General features: G+C 34.8%; 1 protein-coding gene across 4 annotated transcripts in view; it reads left to right on the forward strand.

Annotated features, from left to right (window-relative positions):
• The window catches only part of LOC122008317 (diacylglycerol kinase 3-like), a 35334-nt gene extending 11901 nt beyond the window's left edge, over nt 1–23433 (forward strand). Inside the window, exons 2-13 of one of the 4 annotated variants that reach the window (XM_042564026.1) lie at nt 6499–6621; nt 6855–6992; nt 7075–7160; nt 9296–9383; nt 10859–10934; nt 17795–17877; nt 19773–19843; nt 20040–20117; nt 21109–21196; nt 21487–21603; nt 22867–23066; nt 23133–23433. In XM_042564026.1, coding sequence (XP_042419960.1) covers nt 6499–6621; nt 6855–6992; nt 7075–7160; nt 9296–9383; nt 10859–10934; nt 17795–17877; nt 19773–19843; nt 20040–20117; nt 21109–21196; nt 21487–21603; nt 22867–23025 — 1107 coding nt within the window. In that variant the 3' untranslated portion in view covers nt 23026–23066; nt 23133–23433. Of the gene's footprint in view, nt 1–6498; nt 6622–6854; nt 6993–7074; nt 7161–9295; nt 9384–10858; nt 10935–17794; nt 17878–19772; nt 19844–20039; nt 20118–21004; nt 21197–21486; nt 21604–22866 lie in introns of those variants that run through there. The other 3 variants (XM_042564027.1, XM_042564025.1, XM_042564028.1) reach the window with 3 other exon arrangements.
• Nucleotides 23434–26710: the final 3277 nt, after the last annotated feature.

Here is a 26710-nt window from a genome sequence, read left to right on the forward strand (position 1 = left end):
GAATAAGTCTTCCATTGTGACGGATGTGGTGCTGTGATGTCTACTATAAGCTAAATGGTTTGAACTATTTGGATTAGAGTAAGACTGCATTTTTATCTATGAAGTATTGATAAAAATGGTTATTTGACTGATGATCTTCCTAAAGATGATTCAAAGTAGACATGGATTAGAGAGCATGCTCGTTTGTTCTTCAGATTCAAAATTATATTAATAGTGAGGTAATTGATTTAATTATTGTGAATTTGTTAAAGAACTGATAGATTAATTGGAATTTTTATACTTTGGAAAAGGGAATCTCTCTTTCATGTATGAGGTTTGCAAAACCTTTTACTATGCGGAAAAACAAGATGAACCTCCGATCAATTATGTTATGGCGTTCAAGAAGACATATAAGGAGCTTAATGTGCTGCTGCCCTTTAGCTATGATATGAAGGTTCAACAATGCCAACGAGAGCAGATGACTATCATGAGTTTCCTCGCTAGCTTATCTCCTTACTTTGAGTCTGCTAAGTCACAAGTTCTCTCTAGTCTGAGGTCTCCTCTTTACAAGATGTATTTAGCCGTTTTCTTTGTACAGAAAGTACTACATATATTCCGCTTTGTGGTGCTTTGGTAAGTCATAATATTAATTATGTGCTTGGGAGATCAGCTAGTCATAGTGGCTTAGTGGACTTTGAAACTCGAACACTAAATTCGGGTGATATTGTGTGCAACTACTATCATAAGCTAGACCATATGAAGTTTGAGTGTAGAAAGCTTTAGTACAAAAAATTAGCAAAAACATTTGACCCATATTGCATCCACTAATGACGTCTCTATAAATCAATCCTTATCTTAGATGAACTTGCCAAGTTCTCACAATATAAGAAATCACTCAAGTCTTCATCTTCCTCTGTCACTACTATTGCTGATTCAGGTAAACACAACGCATGTCTTCTTTTCTCATCTTCTAAATGGGCCATTGATTCTGGTGCCACTACCATCAATGATATGATAGGTAATTCTAGTCTCTTTTCTACTTTTCAGTCCAAAGCTAGTAAAACATCACCGTCTTAATTCAAGTCTTAGAGTAAATAAATTTACTACTATTCCTTTTGCATTTTAATATTTGGGGTCCTTGTCATATTTTGTCTAAACTTGGATTTAGGTATTTTGTTATTTTTGTTGATGATTATTCTTGTATAACTTGATTATATTTAATGAAAAGTCATTCTGAATTATTTTCTTTGTTTTGTCCATTTTGCGCTGAGATTTAAACTCAGTTCAATTTGTCCATCCATACTTTGTGAAAGGATAATGTCAAAGAATATACGTCCGACTTATTTTAATCTTATATAGAGAATGACATGCTTCATGAAACCTCTTGTGTTGACACTTCAGCCCAAAATGGTGTAGTAAAACGTAAATCTTTTTGGGCTGATGTAGTTCTCATTAATCGCATGTTATCCTCTGTTCTTCATGGTGAGATCCTACAAATCCTTTTTCCCAATAAGTCGTTTCTTGTCAACCCTCGGATATTTGGTAGCACTTGTTTTTTGTTCAAGATGTTCGTCCGCATGTCGCTAAATTAGATCCCAAATCTTTGAAGTGTATCTTTTGGTTATTCTTGTTTTCAAAAAGGTTATAGATGTTATTGTCCTAGTATTAACAAATATCTTGTCTCTATTGATGTTACCTTTGTGGAAGACACCTTATTTCCTGTCCTCACCTATTCTGACTCGTCAAAAAGAGGATGATCATTTGTTGGTGTATTCTATCACATCCCCGCACCCGTCTCGGAACTAGCTCCTGTTAAGCCTCCTATTATTAAAGTTACTCAAAGCGTCAACCTCTTGATTCATGTCCTACACCTACTCCTTCGTCATCATATCTAGTCCTGAGTGATGATCTTCCTATTGCGTTACACAAAGATAAACGCTAGTGGTACTTATCCTACTTTTTTTTTGTTTCTTATAACAAGTTGTTGTCATCCTCTTATTCTTTTATTGCTTCACTTGACTCTATCTCTATTCCTAAAACTATCTGCGCGGCTATATCTCATCTTGGTTGGAAATATGCAATGATAGAGGAGATGAATGTCTTAGATGACAATGACACTTGGGACTTGGTCCATCTACGAGAAACGAGCTATAGGATACAAATGAGTATTTGCAATTAATGTCAATTTGGATGAGTTAATTGCCAGATTGAGGTGGCGTTTGGTTTAGAGTGTAGGAATAGGAATGAGAATGAATTTGATAGTAGACTGGAATGAGAATGAGTTTAGTTATTCCAATATTGCTGTTTGGTTTATAAGCTTTGATTAGGTATGATTACCAATATTGTTGTTTGATTTACCAACGGTTTAGGAATACAAATACAATAAATATAATACTGTTGTCAGAAGTGTCATGGGCGAGGAGGTGGAAGGTAGCCGACTTCTTCTTATCAATAAACTTCTTCCCCATAATACTACTGTCAGAATTATTTTGAACTGGGAGATCAGTTAAGCTTCATCAAATTGAATCTATCACTTGAAGATACTGCAACAAATATGAGAGGACGAATAGTCAAACTACAAAATTTGTTCTTCACTGTGGAAGAAACAAAACCGAAACTCCTAACAACAAATCCAAATTTAGGGAGTGTGGAGTACATTCTTGAGAAAAGAAAAGCCAAGATTCAAGTGCTAATTTGTTCGAAAGCATGTAAGATACACCTAAGCGTTATGCCGTTTAGGACCTGGTCAAAGTAGGAGAGGGAGCAGCGCTAGTCCTCGAAGACGCTGGGGAGAGGAAATATGGAGAAATAGGTGAGAAAATCGGAAAGGGACAGTTCTCCGATCGAAGGCGAAGCCGCCTTGGTGGCACCGGCAAGCGAAACACACAAGGTGTGAAGAGAGATCGACGAGAGCATAAACGGGGACAGCGGGAAGATCAAAAGTGATGGAGTTGTGTGTGTCATGGAAACAACTCGGGAAGGGAAAAGCAGCGCAGGTTGCGATTGGAATCTCGCGGAGAAGACGAGCTCGTAAGATGTAGGCAAGAGAGGTGGCTTAAAAAAATTATCGGGAACAAAAGCCATCCAGGGGAATGAATTCTAAACCCACCTAGTTAATTGGGTTTTGTTCATTCCCAAATATTTAGGAATGATTCTCAAATTTTTATTCCCAAACCCATTAACCAAACACCATATATTTCTATTATTCCATTCCCTCATTCCCAAACCCCTAAACCAAATGCCCCCTGAAAGTCCGTCTTATTGCTAAGGGCAATGCTCAGACCTATGGCGTGGACTATTTTGACACTTTTTCTCGAATTTCAAAATTGACATATGTTCGATTGTTTAATTCTAGCCGTTATTCATCATTGGCCTTTATATCAACTTGATATCAAGAATACTTTTCTTCATGATGATTTTAAAGAGGAGGTGTATATGGAGTAACCTCCGAGTTTTGTTGCTCAAGAGGAGACAAGACAAGTTTGTCGTCTTCGAAAATCTTTATATGGTTTGAAACAGAGTCTTCATGCTTGGTTTGGAAAATTTAGTCAAGTTGTTGGAAAATTTAGTATGATGAAAAGTAAGTCTAACCATTCTGTGTTCTATAAGCAATCAAGAGCGGATATCATTCTGTTAGTTGTATTTGTGGATGATATTCAATCATTGGAAGTGATACTACAGGAATCTCATCCCTTATCTTTCATTCATACTCAGTTTCACACGAAGGAATTGGGGATGCTAAAGTATTTCTTGGGTATTGAAGTTAGGAGTAAAAAAAGTATATTTGTATCTCAGAGAAAATATGTCCTCGACCTATTAACTGAGACACATGAAAATTGGGGGCAAAGTCTTGTAATTCTCCAATGACTCAAAACATGCACTTCACAGGAGATGGGGAATTATTTGAACATCATGAGAGATCAAAAGTTAGTTGGGAAGTTGAATTACTTTACCGTGACTTATCCAGATATTGCATATTTGGTTAGTGTTGTCAGTTAGTTTATATCATCTCCAACAATTCATTATTAGGTAACGTTAGAGCAAATTTTGTGTTACTTGAAAGGAGCACCCAATGGGGTATCGTATATGTAAATTATGGGCATACTCATATTGAATGTTTTTCATATGTAGATTGAGCATGCTCCAAAATGGATAGAAGAAGATTTACTTCAGGTTATTATATCTTTGTTGGAAGAAATTTAGTCTCATGGAAGAGTAAGAAGCAAAACGTTATGTCACGATCCAATGCAGAGTCAAAATATAAGGCTATGACACAGTCTGTGTATGAGATAATGTGGATATATCAACTCTTGATCGAAGTAGGATTTAAAATTTCAATACAAACAAAATGTGATAACCAAGTTTCTTTTCATATTGCATTGAATTCTGTGTTTTATGAGTGAACTAAGCATATTGGAATTGATTGCCATTTTATTCGTGAGAAAATTCAATAAAACTTGATTTCTACGGGATATGTGAAAACTGGAGAACAACTAGGGACATCTTCACAAAAGCTTTAAATGAGGTTCGAGTTGATTATCTTTGTAATAAGTTGGGCATGATTAATATCTATGCTCCAACTTGAGGGGGAGTATTAGCTGTATATATATGTATATATTAGCTAATATAGTTGTCAATTACCTTAATTATAGTTTCCTAAGATAGATTCCTAATTTTGTATATAAATATGTCTCACTCTTCAATAAAAGAATGTGTTCTTTTTATCTCAAATAAAGGAATGATACCATAACTTAAAATCTAAATTCTCTACCATCTTTGTCTTCTCTCCTATTCATTTTGTCTCTTGTACACAAAAATATTATTTCTTCTCCTAATTATTATATCTACTACCTCCATTGCTTTACTGAACGTTCTTGTGTTCCATGTTCCAAACAATATAATAAAAAAATATTATTTTTTGTTGGTTTGTGGTCTTGATGAATGCTAAATTACAAGGAAATTCACTAAGATAGTATCATAGTTTGCAGAATTAGGATTGTTATCAGGATCAGCTTGTTCAAAAACAATAATGTTGGCTGTTTCAGTTCAATAGAATCAGTAGAATCGGAATGAAAAAAATAAAGACTGTAAATAGAAAAGTAATCAATTATCACTACTATGGATAATATAAATACATATTAAAACCCCAAAATATTAGAATTATTAAATTATATAATCTTGAGTATTATGAAATTTAAATGTTTAATATATTATTATCGATTGTCTTCAGTGTGACATTTTAATACCTGTTCTATTCTATTAATAATTTAAAAATGTTGAATAATTTTGTCATATTAACTCATAATTTATTATATTCAATTATAAATCATATTTATCTGTTAAGGTTTTATAGTACACTATTACTTAGCTCTTTCAATAACCAACACACACACGTTAGTACATACACCGTGCAGTATATTTATGGCCTAAAGAATATCAAATGTCTCACTTATTGTCATAGCACATACACTAAAACACTTTAAAACAGATGTGTTACAGAACTTTCTTATTCAAAAGGAGAACATGTCACTCATTTGTCTCCTTTCTTTTTGTAAAACATTCTCCACTTTTGGATGGCAATTAATTTATTTTCCTTCTAATCTCATTGTGTCCTTCCTATTTTGATATTTTTATACGTTTTCAACTTTTGACTGGGAAAGACAAATCTGGTGCCTCTCAAAATAAAACAATACCTTTAAGAATCAGCAGATTTCTCTCTGAGTCAAATCATCCTCTTGTAATTGAGCAATTTGAAAGTGGCTTAACTTTGTTTTTTTTCTGCTTAGTATATTTTCTTTTTAATCTATATAATTTCACTGAATAATCTCTTCATTATCAGTGATTTCTCAGATATTGGATCGGAAAAAGCAGATACCTATCCAACTCAGTTGATTCGGAATGGAATCAGCCAATCTAGAAAACTATGGATAGTACTCGCATGTAAGAAATTCATTAGATTCTAAACATTGGAAGTTGATTAGTTAGCTTGAACTTTAAAGGTGCGAGGGGTACAGGAAAGTTACTAGCATAAGTGAGATTTAACTGCCGGTTATATTACTATGGAATAGCAGAATTTGCTAGCCATATCGCTAGCTCTAGTCAGGGATTGTGACATTGTTGTATTATCCAAGTAAACACGCACACGTGCACACACACACAGAGACAAAAATCAAATTTCTCTATGTTTTCGTATGATTTTTTATACAATTTCGCATGAATATATGAGATTTTTGTATACTCGTCATATTTGTGGTTGGGACTCGAAGTGAATGCCCAATATCCATCAATATCTCCAATAAGAGTTACCACCCAGATTGGTTTGTGCTAGCAAAGTAGAGTTCTGGTATCTTGAAATCTATCCAATCTGACACACATTTTTTTTTTCAGGATGTTTGAATGATCATGTTGTGCTGACTGCATTTGGTTCTAGAATTTGTTTTTATAAATATCTTTTTGGGTCAGGAACATATCTAGGAGCATGAAATCATGCCACTTACTATTTCTTGTATGTTAACCCAGGTCTTTGATCTTTCAGAGACGTCACCTTCTCATTTTGTTCAGTATGCTTTAACTTGCTTAGAGAATTTGGCATCTCTTGGCGATGATTATGCAAAGACCATCCGTGAGAAGCTAAGAATTATGGTACGCTTTCCTGCAAGTTTATCTTGCTGATACCTTTTTATGAATATCTGATTCAATGATGCATGTTCGATCATTGCACATCCAAATTTGTTATGTTGTCGATATTAGTCAAATATTTAAATTATTTGTTTGTCGACTCCATTCTTGCTTTGATGCAATTTCACAAGATTTGTTTGATTGCTTCTTTCCTGTTACTGATCAAATGAATTTTGGTTTATTATTTTATTTTGCAGGTTGCAGGAGGTGATGGTACGGTAGGTTGGATTTTGGGGAGTCTTGGTGAACTTTTCGTGCAGAAAAGAGAGCCTGTTCCCCCAACTGGTATTATTCCACTTGGAACAGGGAATGATCTTTCCAGGAGTTTTGGTTGGGTAAAAGACTTGTACATCACTAACTTTGATTGTTCCAGTTTAATTGGAATAACATTTGTTTACTTATAGTACACCAATGCAGGGTGGCTCCTTCCCTTTTGCATGGAAGTCGGCAGTGAAACAATCTCTTCTTAAGGCAATTTCTAATCCTGTTCAAAACCTTGATAGGTGAACATTTTATCTATTTCTATTATAAGATTGAGAGTGCAACTCCTTTAATTTCATGTTTACCATATTTAACTACCAGTCAAAATGGTTTGGACATGTTCAAAGACGACCAGTAACATCTTGAATCTATTAGAGTGAAAGATGAAAGAGGTAGAGGCTGACTAAGATAAATATTAGCCAATGATTTAAATATTGCTAGCGATATTTTCTTGAATAGAGCTCAATGCAATAGATGATGATTCTTCAAATCATATATTTTTTCCTTGTGGCCTGACCACACAAAATCAATTGATTTCCTACAAATATCAAGTTACGTGATATAGTGGTCCCTTTTGTACACTAAGAATGCTAGTGGTTTTCACATATCATCCGTGATGGATTTATCAACTGTGATAGATTCAAGGTATTGGAAATGATTGCTAATACATTAAATAGTACCCATTCCTGAGGTGAGAAATGGGGGAAAAAATTATAGTTCTCATTTCAGCATGTAAAATGAACTCTTTCGTCTTGTTTGCCATAACGAGAATCTTTGCATAAAATTGTTCAAGAGTATGACTTGTTTTATAAACTAGGAACTTAACCTTTTCTTTCAATATCATGTCTTCTTAAATGATATCTAAAAGAGAACTCCGACTAGGATAATTGGAAATAGTTAAGAAATCTTAATATGACTATTGAAATAGCCTTGCATAAGTAAGAATAAGATACATGTAGTCACACCAATTAATGGGATTATCATGACTTCGTGGCGATTAGTTTTTTGGTGATAAATTGATTTGATATCTTCATCATCATCAAACCGTGTAGTTCCAACTATTTGAGGTTTGTTACATGATTCTTATCCCTCCATTGAATTTTATGCAAGACTTCACTAATAAATCAATTAAATAACCTTTTGTTACATTTATCACAATTTTTATCATTTCCCTCTGTTTGCAATACTTTTAATTCTAATTGAAAGCAGCTTTCTTCTTTTGTGCCATAAAAAGAATCTTTTGTTGCATGAAATTATATAATTGTTTTGTTTGCTAGGCACTTTTGATTCCAGTATCATGTCTTCTTCACATGATATCCAAAGAGAACAATTAACGTAATTGGAAGTAGTATAGCAGATCTGAATCATAGTTGTGAAATAGTATATAGAGTTCAATGGAGGATAAGATTTCATGTAGTTGATCCCATATCATGGATTAATACAACCTGATGTTGATTATATTTTTGATGATAAATTGATTTGATATTATGTGCATCATCAAGCTGTGTAGTTTAGGTTCCAAGTATTTGGTGTTGGTTTCACAACTCTTCTATTAGTTGAATTCTATAATAGATTTCGTTTAATTATATTTAGACAGATTATCTACAATTTCAATGTCTCCCTCTAGTCCTTGTTCCTTTAGTATTAATTGGTTCAAACCTTTTGAACATGTCCCTGAAATTTCAATCCGCTTTCTCTCATCTTATTATTTATTAGAGCTACATCTAATTTTTGCAAGATAAGAATATCTTTTTTCTTCTTGAGTAGCCATATATCCATTTTAGCTCAGTATTAAAAAAAAAAAATCTGTACTTGTTTCTAATTACCATTCTGTTCACTGAGTTTGCGTGTTAGAGCTGCCTCCACTCTCCTTTGACTTGGATAGTCGCCAGCAATGTGAAATATCTGACATGGTGCTTCCATCCCAACTTTTCCACATCTCAATCCCACCTTAGAATGATACAATCTCACTTGTATCATGCAAGATGGAATGATTTCTATAACCATGGTGCTTATGCTATGCTTATTCAGTGATATCCACATTAATATAACGTCACTAAATCTTGTTAGTTCATGAATTGTGCATGGCTTGGTTTCCTGTAGCTCTTGTCAAAGGCCCTCCATCTTATGGAACATATCAAGTATGCTACATTGGTAATGACTAGAAATTCTCCTACATTGGTCTATCAGACTTGTTACTACCATGAGTTTTCTTAGCCTTGCGCAACCTTTTAACATTTTATTTCCGTTCTAATCCAGTATGGGAAGCTGCACAAGGTAGCTTAACAGCGGTGTAGTAAATCTGGGAAATTTTACACAAGCAACTGATCCTTCTTGAGATAATTTTCTTATGCAAATTTTTCCCCTTATCATGCAGTTGGCACGTTACAATCATAATGCAAGAAACACAAGGACTCCAATTGCCTTATTGTCTTAAGTCTGTAGGAGAGTATGATCTCAACGAGGTACAGTGCTAAGCTTGATCTCATTTCATCTACGATTCAGTTGTGGTTTCTTGTTTTGCAAATTTCCATTTGTCCACTTCCCATGATACATGCTGATTTTTATGCTCCTAAGGCTTTCTGGTAATTACTTGGCTCCGTGCGTTTTCTGGAAAGTAGAGTTACTATATTATAGTTGCTGATATGCAGGTTCCAAGGTTAGGAAATGTTTATACTTATTTTATTGACATTGAACATCTATTATGGCATGCCATCCAACGACCAGAAGGCCAGAACCATTTTCCTCAAGATTTTTTTATATGCTTGTTTTAGCTTTTATTTACCTTGCTATTATGACAGGAATTTGCCCCCAGTCTAAGTTAGATTTTAACATTTCTATTTTCCAATGAACCTGTTGAGTTAAAACACTTTCTTGCATAATTAAGCAAGCAATTACCTTGTATAATTTCTAGAAAAGTCACAACAAATATTTTCAAATATCTCGAGAAGAGGAGATGGCTCTCTAGAATCTTCATAGGTGGGGGAGAGTGTCTATAAATAGAGGGTTAGTGTGGGCATTTATAACTAAAATGTCAAGAAACCCAGCTACAACTATAGCTCCATTCAAAAGCCCTCAACACTCCTAATTTCCAACTGTAAACTATTTGACGCTCTTGTAAACAAATTCTGATTAAAGAAAGGTTCCCATTTTATATTCTATCTTCTTCCTTTCAAACTAACAGTGGTATCAAAGCTTAGTGTGATAAAGTAATTGGGGGTCATCCATTTCCTCGTTCAACTATGACATCCTCCTCTTTCAACCAACCTTCTATCCTTCTTCCCATCTTTTCTGGTGAAAACTATGATTATTGGAGCATTATGAGGAAAACATTCTTCATGTCTCAAGGCTTGTGGAATGTTGTGATTAATGGCATAAATGTTCCACAAAATTCAACTACATCTCTTGCTTAGCAAAAGAAGGTAGAAGAGAATAGAAAAAAGATGCATAAACATTATTCATCCAACGAGCTCTAGTAGACACTATTTTTCTAAGGATCATAAAAGCTACAACTTGTTGCATTGTTAATCGTTGAATACCATTACAAACAACAATCACCTGCAAGTTGACTTATTCTAGTTAGCTACTTATTTTTCTTCACTTAGCCTATGTCAAACTACATTTTTGTCTCTCTTTTCAAGTATCCTCAACTTCCATTAAGGCTAAGTGTTACTACTTCTAGAGCTCTAGTCACTAGTCGTTTGACTATCTCTACTCAATTCATTTTTAGTATTCCAATTACTACCAAACACACTTTTGCTTTTGTTTTTTTTTTAAATTTAAGGTTGTTTGCTATATTTAGCTTCAAAGTAGCAGCGTTTAGTATGTGTCTATTCAAATATGATTTCTCATTTGTCCTCTGCTTAGTTAAGGTAATTGCTCAAATGTGCTACCATTTAAGATATATGGTGATATTTTGGAAAAGTTACTGTCTCTACAGGATCTGGATATCCAAAGAGAATTGCCTGAAAGAATTTCTTGCTTTGAAGGAGTCTTCTACAACTACTTGAGCATTGGTATGATCAATTTTATTAATAATATTCATTTGCAATTCATTTCGTTGTGAAAAATTTTGGGGAAAATTGAAATTGATACCATCTTGGATCTGAATTAACATCTTTATTCTAATCCATATAGTATGGAAGGCTCTTAGAATAAATAATATACCATTTGGGTGATATCTTCCTTGTTTATATTATGAATTTTCAGGCAGAATGATATGACCACAAAATGAGGATATTGTGGTTTATTTAACACTCTTGTATGTAGGATGACTATCATGTCATAACTGGTTTCTTTATGACGCCTATCAATATTTGTCTATACTGCTATTTTAGTCCGTTTCTCTAAACTTATTACTTTTCAGAATGTTTTCTTTCTTCTACTATCTTGTGAAGGTGTTGTCTAGCTCAACTGCTATCATATGGTGATATTGCTTCCGGTTTATATTAAATAACCTTCCTTTTTCTTGTGCAATCTTGTCATACATTTGCATGCTTAACCTTTTATGTTGGTGCAATCGTCCTCGGGTCAAGTTTGACTAAGCTCGGGTTGGTCCGAGCTTGAGTTTCGAAGTTTGACAATGTAGTAAAGAGAAGTCAAGTAGGTCAAGGGCGGACAGGATACTTGACGGAGAAAGTCCTAACCAGAGGTTGGACAATGGAAAGTCCTAGCGGTGCAAGGTGGTGCAGACCTAGTTGGAAATTAGGCAATGAATGTCCTCGCGGGACTAGGCGATGGAAGACCTAGTTGAGAACTAGGCAATGGAAGTCCTAGCGGGGCTAGGCGGTGGAAGTTCAATGGGAAGGTTGACAAGGGAAAGTTCAAGTGGGTCAAGGAGGACTAGACACTTGGTGAGGAAGCCCTGACCAGCCAAGGTTGACTGGATACTAGGTAACGGAAAGTCCTAACAAATCACGGATGATTGGATGTTGGGCAGAGAAAGTCCTACTAGGTTGAGATCAACCAAATACAGGCAAGACACGAATTCAACTTTGGAAAGGTTGAATTTAGGGTTATCAATCAATTAGGGTAATGTGTCCATCGATTCACAAACTCTAAATCCGAAATTTCGAGTTTTGCTACTCGATCAATTGACCTAATCGATTGAAGCAGCGCCAATCAATTGGTCATAAAGGTTGATTCAAGAAAATATAAGGGACTGAAATCGATTGAGGCAATCGATCCTAGCAATGCTAATCGATTAGGGCAATTGATTAGGTAGTGTTCTTTGCGCGAACAAAAAGACCTGGAATCAATTGGGGGCTTAAGCAATCGATTAGGTTAATCGATTGGAGGTATTTTCGCGTGAGAACAGAAAGCCTCGGAATCGATTGGGGCAATCGATTAGAGGCTAACCAATCGATTAGTCGGGCAAAAAAGAAGCGTTCTGTAGGTTTTGAATGGTCGATCTAACGTGACAATCAATTGAGGGTAAGACCAATCAATTGGGAGGCATTTTCTAACCCGAAAGTAACCTTAGAAAAGGGGAGTTTGTGGACATTTGAAGCAGCCAGTTCTCGAGGGTTTGGGAGACAAGTGCTGCTGCATTTCCTACAACCAAGAGGCAATCCAAAATAAGTTTCATTGTTGTAAAGTCATTTTTGATTGTATTTGCATTCTCATTTTCTTGTTGTGTTCTTGTAAGAACAGCTTGTATGAGGCTTCTTCGCCTCCTGAAAGTTTCTGAGAAGGAGACATTCATAGTGGAATTGAGTATGAGGAGTGGATCCTTGGATTAATCACCTCAAGGAGGTAGATACTAAATTAAATCCAAGTGCTAGCATTGTGGAGTTTTCGTTTCAAGTTTTTCGCTACAACATCAAGTTTGAAAAAAGCAAAGTGAGCTATTCAACCCCCTCTAGCTCATACATGTCCTAATAACAAATGGTATCATAGCGAGACCGCTCTTCATCAGCCTAACCGCCGGAAGAATCAAGAGCTAGAGGAAGAAGAAAATAGTGAAAGTTTGAGCCCTAATTATCAACAAATCAAGGAGGAGCTCAACTTCAAAATGGATCCCGAGATGGATTCAAATATGATATCCGAGCGTCTCCACCTTTCAGATTGGGAGGATTCACTAATGGAAGGCTAGAGTTGAGAGTTTCATGATGAACATAGAGCAATGGTTTGTTCTAATGGTGGGATTTGAAGCCCCAATGGATAATAATGGAAAACTCCTCAAGAAGAAGTGGATCGAGGAACAACTCCAAAAATCCGAAATAAACGACAAGTTAATCAAAATTTTGGTTAGTTTAATTCCTAATAATATCTTGTGTAAGATAGGTAACTACAAGGATGCAAGCGAGTTATGGAGTAAGTTGGTCAAGCTTCATGAAGATCCATCCTCAATGCAAAGTAATGAAAAAGGTAAAGAGGGAAACTCTTTATTTCAAGTACATGAGGATTCAGGGGTTGGGAGACATTCAACATCCGAGAATGAAATTGAAAAGACATCTACCTCAAGGATTGAGGGGGAAAGCTCATTGACACCGGAACGAGGTGTCTCAACTTTCGAAGCCAATAAAGACAATGAATGTTCCGCCTCTACAAGTCAAGAGAGCATAAATCATGAAGGTATAACTATTTCAATTTGTAAAAATAAAGATCATATAATGTGCTTTGAGTATAGGGAGAAATGACACTATAAGAGCAAGTGTCCCAATTTAATGAAGAAGAAGGTTCAAATGCCACCCAAGGTGAAGGAAAAATCTAAAGAGGCCAAAACCTTGGTACAAAAGAGCAAAGAGCACATTGCGTGCTTCTTGTGCAATCAAAAAGGACATTATCAAAATCAATGTCCAAAAAGGAGACTTTCAAGTAAAAAACAAAGGAGGAAGCTCAAATCAAGGGAAAACTTCTAAGAGCAAAACTAAGGTGCCATTAATTAATGTCATTTCCTCATTTCAATATAAAAAGCATGCTAGAAATAAATATTGTCATTTTAGTGCTGTTTATCATGAAAATAGAAAGCATGACAATCCTAAGAAAAATTACAAGTTATATTATGCTAAACTAACCTTACCTAATAATAGAAAGGTAGAAAATGAGTTAGGTAAGAACCCTAAGAAAGTTAGATATATGCTAAGACAGTTAGATATATGCCTAGAAAGAAAAATGCTCAAGGAAAAAAAAGGCAGCCGATGCACGAAGCTCCAGTCATGTAGGGTCCTAGGGAAGGATCCATTGTACGCAGATTTACTCTGCTTTTTGCAAGAGGTTGTTTCCAGGATTCGAACCCATGACCTTTTGGTCACATGACAACAACTTTACCTTTGTGCCAAGGCTCCCCTTCAAGGAAAAATGCTCAAGGAAATCATGGAAAATCTAAGTTTGAGGATTTAAGGAATGAAAATCAAGTTTTGAGTCAAGACTTGAAAAACTAGAGAAGATCATAGAGAAAATGACAAATAATGTCAAAGGATCCAAGAAACAAAACCTAAGTTTTGGTAGACAAGAGCTATCTAAGAGCAAGAAAGGTTTGGGATATAAACCTCATAGAGTTCCATATTATAGGGAAGTTATCCCTAGTGTTGACCTTGAGGAAATTAGCATGACTAAGGCTTCTAAGAAGCCTAGGAAAGTTATTAAGGTCTCTAGGGAAGTTATCTCTAATGAGTACCTAGTACACCCGTACCAATAGGTATTGAGTTCCTAAGAATGTGATCTCTTTATACTAAATAGGTTTAGAGTGTGTCAACTCTAATTGGAAGGGTAATTAAACCAACCATAATAAAGTTGGTATTTCAGGGCATTTTCAAGGTATTATGATATCTTGAAAATAGAAATTTAATTTTTACTCTTGAAGAGTTTAAAATGTGCTAATAAAATTTGAGGCATTGAGATTAATCAAATTGGCACAAATAGGATAAAAGTTAAAAGTGTGTTGAGTTGGGATTTGACACATTCAAGGGAGATAGGGCCGTCTATGCCAAATCATGTTTTTGGTATAGTGATTAGTTATTAGAACTTAGATGAAAATCTAGGTATTTTCTTTGTGCTATAATTGTCATGTTTTGACATCATATTATTCATTCATCTTGACATGATATTATAGTGTTAGTATTTTGACACATGCCATATCATACATGCATCATTTAAATATGATGAATTTTCTTTTGAAAAATTATGCATTTGATATATGATATATTCATTATCATGCATTGCTTTAATTTCTTGTAATTAAGAAAAATGATATTAATTTACATCTTAGGTAGGATGATCAAAGTTAAAATGTCTATATAGAGATGCATACTCCTTTGATTATGAAAAACCTAACTTTACATCTCGCAAGATCATAGGATGACTTGTATGTGTATTGAGACATATTAGATGTGAGATGTTAGGAGGATGAGCAAAACTCAAGATATTGATTTAATGCATCTATTTGAGTATAAATTTTATCAAAATACATGGATTTTGTGAAGTCCAATCACGGGGAAAGCAAATGTGTAAGTCATATGCATTTAGTCCAAAGATCGTGGTTGGAAATTTGTTTTGAAAATGATTTCAAAAATGCTTTGGAAAACCTTGGTGAAGTTTATCTGTGGTTAGAAATCACCATATATTAATTAAATACAAAGTTAGAGTGAAACATTAAAGTTTCCAATGGTTTTCAATTTTGGATCATTCTTTGAAAATGGGATATATTTTCATAGAAAACTATTTTTCCCTAATAGTATATGACATAAGTAATGTTTACACAAAATTTCATGATTTTTCAAATATCATAGAATTAATTATGAATTTTTGAATTTTGGGCAGAAATCATATTTGAGAAATTAGTAAGGGCACTGTTGTCAATCAATTAGCACATGCAGTAGTCAATTGACAACTCATGCCAATCGATTAACATGGGCCGAAATCGATTGGTGTCAGATATCAATCGATTAATAATTGTTGTTTTTGCTTAAATGAGTTTATTCCAGTGGATTAAGCTGTATTTAAGTATTTTAACTATTCCTATCCCCATGAAATGCTTGGATAAGTATTTAAGGGTAATTTTCTGGGTGAAAATGAGAATGGAATGGTTAAAGGGGACTAATTTGGAGTTAAGGAGGAGGTTTAGATTCAAGGTTGAATTTTTAACCTTATGATTTCAATTTTGGGATTTTTTAAAGGTTTAGGAACTCCAAATCATTATTGGTGCAATGATAGAAGTTGGAGCATACTTTGAGGGGGAGTTTCACCTTAAAGGCATGATTTGAATAAGAAAAGAGAAAATTTGAAAAATGCTCAAGGTTGAGCATTTGAAAACAATGAAAGGTTGGGAACCTTCATTGTGATAAGAGGAATTAATCTTGGAAGAAGATTTTTGATGCGTGTCAAAGGGGGAGAATGTAACGTTTAAGTTAGAAAACTCTCATTTATGCTTTGGCATGAGATGAAGATGGAAGTTGGGCTAATATGGGTTAGCCTAACTTAATCATATTGTTAAACATTAAAAAGGGGGAGATTGTTAGTGCAATCATTCTCGGGTCAAGGTTGATAAGTTTGACTAAGCTCGGATTGACCCAAGCTTGAGTTTCAATGTTTGACAATGTGGTAGAGAGAAGTCAAGTAGGTCAAGGGAGGATCAGATACTTGACTAGGAAAGTCCTAATAGGAGATTAGGCAACGGAAAGTTTTAGCGGAGCTAGGCGGTGACAGATCTAGTTAGGAACTAGAAAATGAAAGTCCTAGCGGGACTAGGTGGTAGAAGACTTAGTTGAGAACTAGGCAATGAAAGTTCTAACGCGGCTAGATGATGGAAGTCCAACGGGAAGGTTGGCAAGGGAAAGTCCAAGTGGGTTAAGGAGGATCAGATACTTGGTGAGGAAGCCCTGGCAGATCAAGGATGACTAGATGCTAGGCAACAGGAAGTCTCAACTGGTCATGGATGACTCGATGTTGGATAGAGGAAGTCTTAGTAGGTTGAGGTCAATCGGATATTAGACAAGACGCGAATTCAGAATTGGAAAGGTTGAATTTAGGGTTATCAATCGATTGAGGTGATGTGTCAATCGATTCGCAAACTCTAAACCCGAACTTTTGGATTTTGCTGCTTAGGTCGATTGACATAATCAATTGAAGCAACACCAATCTATTGGTGGTAATCGATTGGGAGGTTGATTCGCGATAACAGAAGGAGCTCGAATTGATTAAGGTAATCGATCCCAGCAATGCCCATGATTAGGGCAATCAATTAGGCAGTGTTCTCTCTGCGAACAGAAAGGTTTGGAATCAATTAGGGGCTAAAGCAATCGATTTGTTAATCGATTGGAGGTATTTTCACGTGAGAATAGAAAGCCTTGGAATTAATTAGGCCAATCGATCGGTCGGGCGAAAAAGAATCATTCTACAGGTTTTGAACGGTCGATCTGACATGGCAATTGATTGGGGGTAAGGTCAATCGATTGGGAGGCGTTTTCTGGCCTGAAAGTAATCCTAGAAAAGGGGAGTTCGTGAACATTTGAAGCATTCAATTCTTGAGGGTTTGGGAGACATGTGTTGCTGTATTTTCTACCACCAAGGGGCAATCCAAAGACAGAAAAGAGCAAGTCGTTTTCTTGTTGTGTTCTTGTAAGAACAGCTTATATAAGACTTCTCTGTCTCCGGAAAGATTTCGAGAAGGTAACATTCATAGTGGAGTTGTGAGTGTGAGGAGTGAACCCTTTGATTAGTTATCTCAAGGAGGTGGATACCAAGTAAAATCCCAGTGTTAGCATTGTGGAGTCTTCGCTTCAAGTTTTCCACTGCAACATCAAGTTTGAAGAAGCGAAGCAAGCTATTCACACCCCCCTCTAGCTCATACAATGCCCTAACATGTTATGTAGTCATGTATTCCATCTATTAGATGCTTGCAGATCCTAATTCTTTTCAATTTGTTACAATACAGGAATGGATGCCCAAGTTGCCTATGGCTTTCACCATTTACGTAACACAAGGCCATACCTTGCACAAGGTCCAATTTCAAATAAAGTAGGTTCATATTTATGTCTTTATTACATTGCATTCGAATCAGATAGAACGTCTTTTGTTATGGATAAATAATTGTAATTGTGATGCGTTTAGTAAATTAATAGTGTCACTTTAAAACGAGAAATAGTGATTAAAAACTAGATAACAAGGCCTAATCCATATTCCAATTATTATCTGAGTTTTTTTCATACTGTATTTTTTTCATCATGCTAATTTTTGCTAAAGATTGGAAACCAAGTTGCACTAGTTGGAGTATCATAGTAGCAAAAGGAGTGATGTTAAAGTTGGAGAAACTAAGATGCATTCGTAATCTTGTACCTATACCCATTCTAGTTTTAATGTGCCAATTAAAGATCAGCTCTTGGTGGGTGGTTAACTGAGATATATTTATGGATATGTGGAGTAATCAATTCTAATATCTGATATCCTAGGAGTATTATTTAATAGGTCATAGAAAGTTACGAGATTAATTTTAATATGAAGTTATAAGAGCCAATGCTGTCGTCAGATTGACAATGTTCATTTTTTGGTATTTGGTAGGTGTATCCATTAGTTGAGATACTTCTTAAATCTTGCTAACTTATTATTTTAAAATTATAATTCAATTGATTTTATAACTACCACTACTTTATATGTGGGGGTAAGTGAGTTTAGTGGAAGTGAATTTTTGAATTTAAACTCATTTGAGTTGAACTCAGAACGCTCAGAAAGCATGCCGAAGTGTTAACAAAACATCATATCGATACTATATACCATTTTGATTGAAGATTGAAACTCTTGTTCGAAATGATACTCGATATTTTGACTCATGATGATTTATCATTTTCCAGACATTGATTGTTGGAATGTTCAAGTAAAATTGACAAAGTGGGTAAAGGTAAGGAGGTGATTGCCAGAATCAGCTAATACCTATATATCACTCTAGCTGATCAATCAGTATTTGCAAAGGTTGATTCAATTTTTTCCAAGAAATTGACATCTTGTTTGGATTGAGAGTTAGTTCATTATTTTCTATTTTCCATGTTATTTTTCATAATAAATCTTTCCTTTCTTTGGCAACCAGCATTTTTTGGTTTTAAAATTAATTTTATTCTACAATGGCGTGAAAAAGTTGTTTAACATTTTTCTAATTTTCTTCATATTCATTTTCAAATTTCATTTTTTTCTGAAAAAAATAGAAAAATGGAATTTTCCATGAATCATACATATCCCTAGTGAAATTGGCTAAAATTAGATAGTTCACTACCAATTGAAGAAAATAAATTGTGATTTGGTGAAACCGAGATCAGATTAGATGGAATCAGGTTAAAATCTGGTCATATTAGAATGCATTGGAAAATGTTGAACGAAGGCCTTTTCGACTATCCCAACTTGATTCCTAGTGAACTAGCATTGGAGGGATAGTCTTTATCATTTGCTTAAATTGTTCACCCTTGCCCCAACTCTAGATTTATCATGAACTTAGGATCATTGATCCAACCTTGCTGTCATTTGACTCTAAATTTCATTTCTTCACTGTGGGTCAAGAGAGAAGTTAGCTACCTCTCTTGGTCAACAACCCAAAATTTCCCTTTCCTTTAGCTAAAACTCTACCTGCACGCAATTAGGGTCTGACTAAATCTTATAATATGGGAATAAAATCATTTTGTTTACAAACATATATTAATAATCTATTTTTGTTTAGTAATCTTTTTAATGCACACACATACACACTATTTGTTATAACATACTTAAACATTTACTGATTCTATATCAACAATATGATTTGTTATTTATATGATGTATTAACAATAATTTGATTTAATGATACAGTTTAAGCATTATTCCTTCTCAATTATTAAAATGAATAATATTTTGACTGTAGTCAAATGTAACAAACAGCCTTTGTTTTGCAGTTGATTTATGGTGGATATAGCTGCACACAAGGTTGGTTCTTTACACCATGTGTGAAAACTCCAAATCTGAGGTCAGTTATAGCACATACTTTAAAAAAATGTTTGCTTGATTTTTTTTTCCTGTAACAAAAAGTGATTAATTTTCTAACTTGGAATGACTGATCTATATTCATATTGAAATGGGTCTTCTGTTTTGTTCTTGTTGTTCATGTGTGACAATATTTCTGCCCATAGAAATTCAATAAGTTGATATTGTTTCAAATGCAGGGGGCTTAAAAACATTTTATCCCTTTATATCAAAAAGGTTAGCAATAAAGAATGGGAGAAGATTCCAATACCTGCTAGGTGATTATACTTTGTTATTTTTATTGCCTATCTAATTTACTGTGGCAATGTTCAAGTGATCATGTTGTAATCTTTCTTCACTTATTAATATTGATGATCATGGAGTTTAATTTTAGTTTTTTGTGGGAATTGGAGCCTTTATTCATTTAAACATATTGAACCATATTTTTCTTTCATTAGAAATATGTCTTGTATTTGTGCATTAACTGAGCAATAATGGGTTATTATATTTTCTATTTTTTGCATAATTGGTTATTATGCATTCTAATTCTACTTGTCAAGCTAACCACCAGCTCAAAAATGCTTAAGATGAAGTTTACATTAGCTTGCTAATCAAAGCTTATAAATTGTCTTTATTAATCCACAATTTGCCATATGGGCTAAACTGGAGTGTCAAGTCTAACACATACACAGCCTATCTTTAATCATGTGTGTGAGGTATAACGGTGATTGTATGGTTACACAAACAACCTTTTGACTACCTCTCCTTGCGCACTGTTAGATTTGCTTTGATAATTAGAAAATTTTCCTATTAACTTGTCAGACCCAAGCACTAGTCCCTAAGTTAAAATTACTAGTAGCTTATTCATCTAAGCTCATAAGGGCCCTTTGGAAGCCCACAACTCACCATGTATGACTAAATTCTGTCATACTTTAGTAAATGTACCATTTTATCAAGCTTTGTCTCGAACGGATATTGCCTGTTCACTACTGGATTTTCCTTGTGTACTATACAATGTGGAAATTTCAGAACTTGATTTAGCATGCTTTGCTGCATCTTTAGTTTCTAGATTCTATTGAGTTAAGAATTTTGAAAATGTCTTCTTTTGAACTCACATAGTAACCTTCTAATTGATACATTAGTTTTCTTGCTAAAAAAAACTCAGCATGGAAGGATGCTGTTAGTGCAATTTCTCTCCTAGCTGACATGCAGAACTTATTTATTCAACTGGTCAAGGAGATAATTCTGCAATGGACACATTTGCTACAGTGTTAGGTCCCTTGTGCTTCTAAATCTGGACAGCTATGGAAGTGGAAGCCATCCATGGGGACATCCTACTCCTGAATATCTTGATCAGGTTGATATTACTCATCTATATGAAATTTTACTGTTTCGATGTTTTTTTTTTCTCTAGGAAATTTTCCTTACAATAGTAGTTCACATGTAGATGGAGTTGTGTTCTGTGTTGATAGTGGAAGTTCATAAATTAGATTCATTGCTCTCTTTAAAATTTATATAATTGAAATAAAAATGTAAATCTACAGTGTATAAAAGACCACAAGACATAAATGATGTCTTACAATTTGCTCCTGAAATATTTTTATGCACTGAGTATTCACAGATATTTGCCATTATTTTCTTTCTCAGCGAAGGTTTTATGAGGCTCGAGCGGATGATGGGCTGCTCGAGATATTCGGAATGAAGCAAGGATGGCATGCTTCCATGGTTATGGTGGAAATTATCTCTGCTGTACACATTGCTCAAGTACCATTTTTGTCTCAACCATTTAAACTGTCACAGCATAATGATATTGTTGCTATATATCTGGAATTTCTCATTCCCATTAGGGTTAATGGATCATGAAGCCTTTGCTGCTACTAGCATGTATTTAATTCAATTCTACTGGATGTGTATTTCCCTAGAAATAAATATCATTTGAGAGCACTGACTGGCACGAATTATTAATATACAGTGCAACAAACTCTTAGCTATCAGTGTAGATTTAGCTAGGTTAGGTCAGTCTTGGAACTGGAAGAGATTGATATCAGTTAATGCAAACTCTCAGAGTTCTTTGTAATTAAATATGTATTTTTATTTATTACTTAAATAAATTCAGGCTGGGCTGACAGGTTGCTTTCAGCTTTATATAAAAACCTGAACCCACCTGATTTGAAAAAGAAAAAAAATTCTTAACTAGCATGTTAGACAGAGTCAAGTTTCCATTTTATATTATATTTCTTAATCATCCCCATGCTTAGCTTACCAACTTGTTCTATTGTCTTTTATCTGTGCGACATCTATAGCTGTTATTTCTTGTTTGCCAAAGGTAAGATCTTGGATAGTGTTAAATAATTATTTAATTGTTGGAAAAATATTCAGGGTGTGACTTGAAATAATTGAGATTTATGTGTTATTTATTGCTGTCATAACAAGTGAAAGGGCCAATTGGAGTTGTGATACCAATCACTTTCTAAGTTGGAATATGTAGCTATTCCTTTTCTACCTAAAACACTTTTACATCATGCAGCAGTCATATATTAGTTTTACAATTTCATTTTGGTCAGTCATGAGTGCATACAAAATGTTGTTGTACAATTATGATCCACGAAGGATGAGGAAACTGAGTGATCTGGATGAAAATAAGATAGGTTCTTATCATGAAAGTAGGAAGTTGTGGACAAGTGTGATTCATAATTCACAATTTAAGTTTCATATACCAAACCAAGCACTTTATTACCAAGTTGAATTTACATGATCATCTCTCTGCCACCTGAAATTCTTGGGATGTTGTGTGGTAAACACTAAGCATTAGTGTTTTGTTTCTCTATTATGTTTGCAATTGGCTGTTAGTGACTCCCGAAGGATGATGAACGTGAAAAGTAATACAAGTGAAACCTTTATCAAGTTTTTGTTGAATTCATTATATATATATATATATATATATGAGATTAAAAATTTATCTGGAAGAAAATTTGCACCTAATCATGGATATGATCTAGAACTCCATCTAACAAACCATTGTAACAGGCTGCTGCTGTCAAGTTGGAATTGCGAGGTGGTGACTGGAACAGAGCTTATTTGCAAACAGACGGAGAGCCATGGAAACATCCTTTAAACAGGGAGCACTCCACATTTCTCAAGATAAAGAGGGTTCCCTTTCAATCACGCATGATAAATGGAAAATAGTATCTCCTCCTGCTTCAGACTCCATGAGCCACATCTCAATGGTGACCAGAAGCTCCATTGCATTAGTCACTCTAATCTTGTGATATTCTTTTTGATTTTTTTATCAGACTTCTTGAAGATGGAGGAAGTAGCTGATCTTATTGCATATAGGATTGCTCTAATTGATGTGCAGAACTCTAAAAGTGTGATGCAATTTAGCACCAAGGCTCATTCCGGCCACTTTTCCCCCAGTCTTTTTGACATGTATCTATGTAAAATAGGTTATGATGCAAATAGTCGCGGCAAGTGCTGGATTGATGAAGAAGACCAGCTAATTTGCCTACGAACATTGTCCATGTTTGGTATTATTATTTGTTAGAGGATTGTTTTCTGTATTTTCTAATCAAGATGGTGAATTTGGCGTGTCCATATGTGATCGAAAGTCCCTTTGGGGTTTCAGTATTTACTATGCTAATAAGAATTCGTCTGAAGAAAATAATGGCTAGCTACTGTAGGAATACACCATTTAAACATCCATGATTATGTATGTAATCTATTTTATTATCCTATTTAGTTACGAGTCTTTGGAGTGATGTGTGTAAAGCAGTAAATGGATCCGATTCAATAGATCGATTCAGAGTTGGACCCCAAATGAACTGGCAATTTAGGGTTTATGGTATTTATTTTAAAAAAATATTTTTAATACATATATTCCAATCATAGCTTTTTATTTAATAATATTAATAGTTTAATTTAATATAAATTAATTCATTTATTCTAAATTAAAATTTTTAATATGAGATTATTCTATCTTTAAGTTTTTAATCTGTGTGTTGAATTTTTAATACGAGACTATTTTCTTGCTAACTCATTAAATTTATTAATCTTATTTAACTATCTTAATAATAATAATAATTTACTAATTTTTCATCGATATACATCTTAATAATAATAATTATTGATATATAAAATTAATCAAAATATATAACTTATGTGATATATACATCGAATCGTATTAAAATATAATAATATTAATATTATATAAAAAATTATTGGTATAAAGCTTCTACTTTTTGGAAACTTAAAAATTAAAAAATAAAAGGAATAAACTTTCGAAGAACAAAATAGAAAATTTAATACTAAATAACCACGTACTAACTAGCTTTAGTTCTTTTATATCCTAAGTGGTTAGGTTTATGTCTTTTTTATATTTTTGATATTTGTTAATATTTTTGAAAGTTGAAGGAGCATAAATGTAGGATGATTCTAGCACCAATAATAAATTCACATTGCAAGCACCTTCCTTACGAAAGAGTCATCCTATTCATTTATTTGAATTATATTTATTTGACTGAGATTCTCATAGTCAAATCCTTCTGGACTTTGATTTCCAGTTCGTGGGTGGATTAAGAAAATTGAAACATATAGGGGGCAAATGTGAAGTTTATCCTGAAGCGGTGTATCAATTAGGGTTTTACAGTTTACTCGCCTACCTGGTCGGACGGCGCGATGCTTCGCTCACTGGTCCGCCGCCATGCTCTCCCTCCGTCGACGCCACTCCTTTGCGTCCTCTTCTCCACCGGCACTTCCGTATCCTCCTCAGGCGTCACCGCTTCTCCCGATCCCCACTTCATGGTCGAGTACCTGATGAATACATGCGGGTTCTCCGCCGACGTTGCTTCCAAGGTCTCTAAGTTGCTCCCTCGTATACTAGTATTCAGTCCACCGAGAAGGCCGACGCCGTTCTTGGAATCTTCAGATCTCAGGGCCTTGATGGTGCTAATCTGAGAAGGATAATAGCTTGGAAACCAGGATTGCTCGGCCGGGATGTGGAGACGAACCTCGCTCCAAAGTTTAAATTTTTGCGCGACATGGGATTATCTGAGTCCGACATCATCGTTATCGTTCGGCGGAACCCTATTGTTATTGCCTTCAACTGCGAGAACGCGCTTCTCCCCCGATTTAAGGTTTGGGAAAGTTCATTTGGATCTAAGGAGATCCTCCTCAAGAATCTCCGAAGGAGGAGTTGGTTTTTTAGCAGCAACATTGACAATGTAGTGCGCCCTAACATTAACTTCTTACGGGATGAATGTGGTATTCCTGAAGACCGGGTTTCTCTTGTCATTAAAAGGGATCCCGGCTTCATTGCTCAGAACCCAGATACCATCTGAGCTCTGGTAGATAGAACTGACGGGCTTGGAGTTCCCTGAGAATCTTTGATATTCCTCTGGATCCTTGATGTGCTGCACAAGATCAGGAGGGAAAAATTTGAGGCCCATGTCAAGATCATGAACAGCTTTTGTTGGTCGAACTCGGATTTCTTTGCTGCAGTCAAGAAATATCCAACTTTTTTATGGCTTTCCACAGAGGTGTTGCATCGAAAGATGGAGTTTTTAGTTAAGGATGTTGGAATGTCTCGCCTTTAGACATTGCTAAGCAGGCAGTGTTTTTACTATTAAGTTTGGAAAAGTGGTTAATTCCTAGATTTCATGTGATGGAGATTTTAAAATCTTAAGGGTTATGGACTACACATAAGAAGTTATCAATGTTTTTCTCATTGCCGGGACCAAAATTTTTGCAGAAGTATGTGCTCCCTTACAAAGATAAATTACCCAAACTGCATGAAGTCTTGTGACTGTTTGAGCTGTAGTTGAGTTTGAGAGGAATATCCAACTGAGGTTTATTTGGGTATGAGTTTCTTTTCTGGATAAGCAAAGATATTGAACCAATCATGTTCTAGTTTCTGATATGGTTTACTTGTTACTCTCCTGGTCAGCCAACTATGAATGTAATTGCTAATATAAACATGAGGATGCTAGTTTTTTTCCAAATTTCTTTTCTAGTAACTGATTGACTTGCAAAGCACTTATTTTAGGAAGTTATCAGTTGAACTCCTCGCAATGTAAAAGACATTGTGTATTTTAAAATGTAAAAAAAAAATTATTTTGTTTTCCTTTTTTTTTTCTTCCAGCAATGTTTGATTCATGTTGTGTGGTACAGTGATATCTGCAAAGGTTAGTGAGAAATCACGTTCCTTATATTCTAGTTAGAAGCTTCTTTGTTCGAGTTTCATTGAAAGTTTCACTCTTTTTATGTGAACAGAGTCTGTCACCTACTTAAATTTTCTTGTTTGTTAACACAAAAATTGCAAAGTCATTTCTGCATGTGGTCAATTATAATTTTTTTTTTTTTGATAATCCAAATATCCTCTTCGAAGGCTGATTACAAATTCTTACATATATGTGAAGTATTGTTTGCCTGTGATTCTTCTTGTATAGTAATTTGAATAGTAAAGTGATCATAAAGGTCTTATACTACTATATATATGGTTGTTCTTAAAAGTAGCCGGGGCAATCGCCAAGGTAGCTTTGGTAGGTGACTACATCTCATACTTGTTTTACCTCTTATTGTTTAAATTCTCAAAAGTATCTCGTTTTACCTCTTATTTATAAGTTAGTCTCAGAAAGATAATATCTTGGAGGCCAGGAATGCTCGGCTGTGATGTGGAGACGGACCTTGCTCCAAAGTTCAATTTTTTGCATGACATGGGGTTATCTGAGTTTAATGCAGTCAATGTCGTTATGCGGCACCACATCATTCTTTCCCTCAACGTCCAGAACATGTTTCTCCCCAAGTTGAAGGTTTGGGAAAGTCTTTTTGGATCCAGGGAGATCCTCCTCAAGAATCTCTGGAGCTGTAATAGGTT

Source organism: Zingiber officinale, chromosome 8A, assembly GCF_018446385.1.
Source record: "Zingiber officinale cultivar Zhangliang chromosome 8A, Zo_v1.1, whole genome shotgun sequence".
Classification (NCBI taxonomy): domain Eukaryota; kingdom Viridiplantae; phylum Streptophyta; class Magnoliopsida; order Zingiberales; family Zingiberaceae; genus Zingiber; species Zingiber officinale.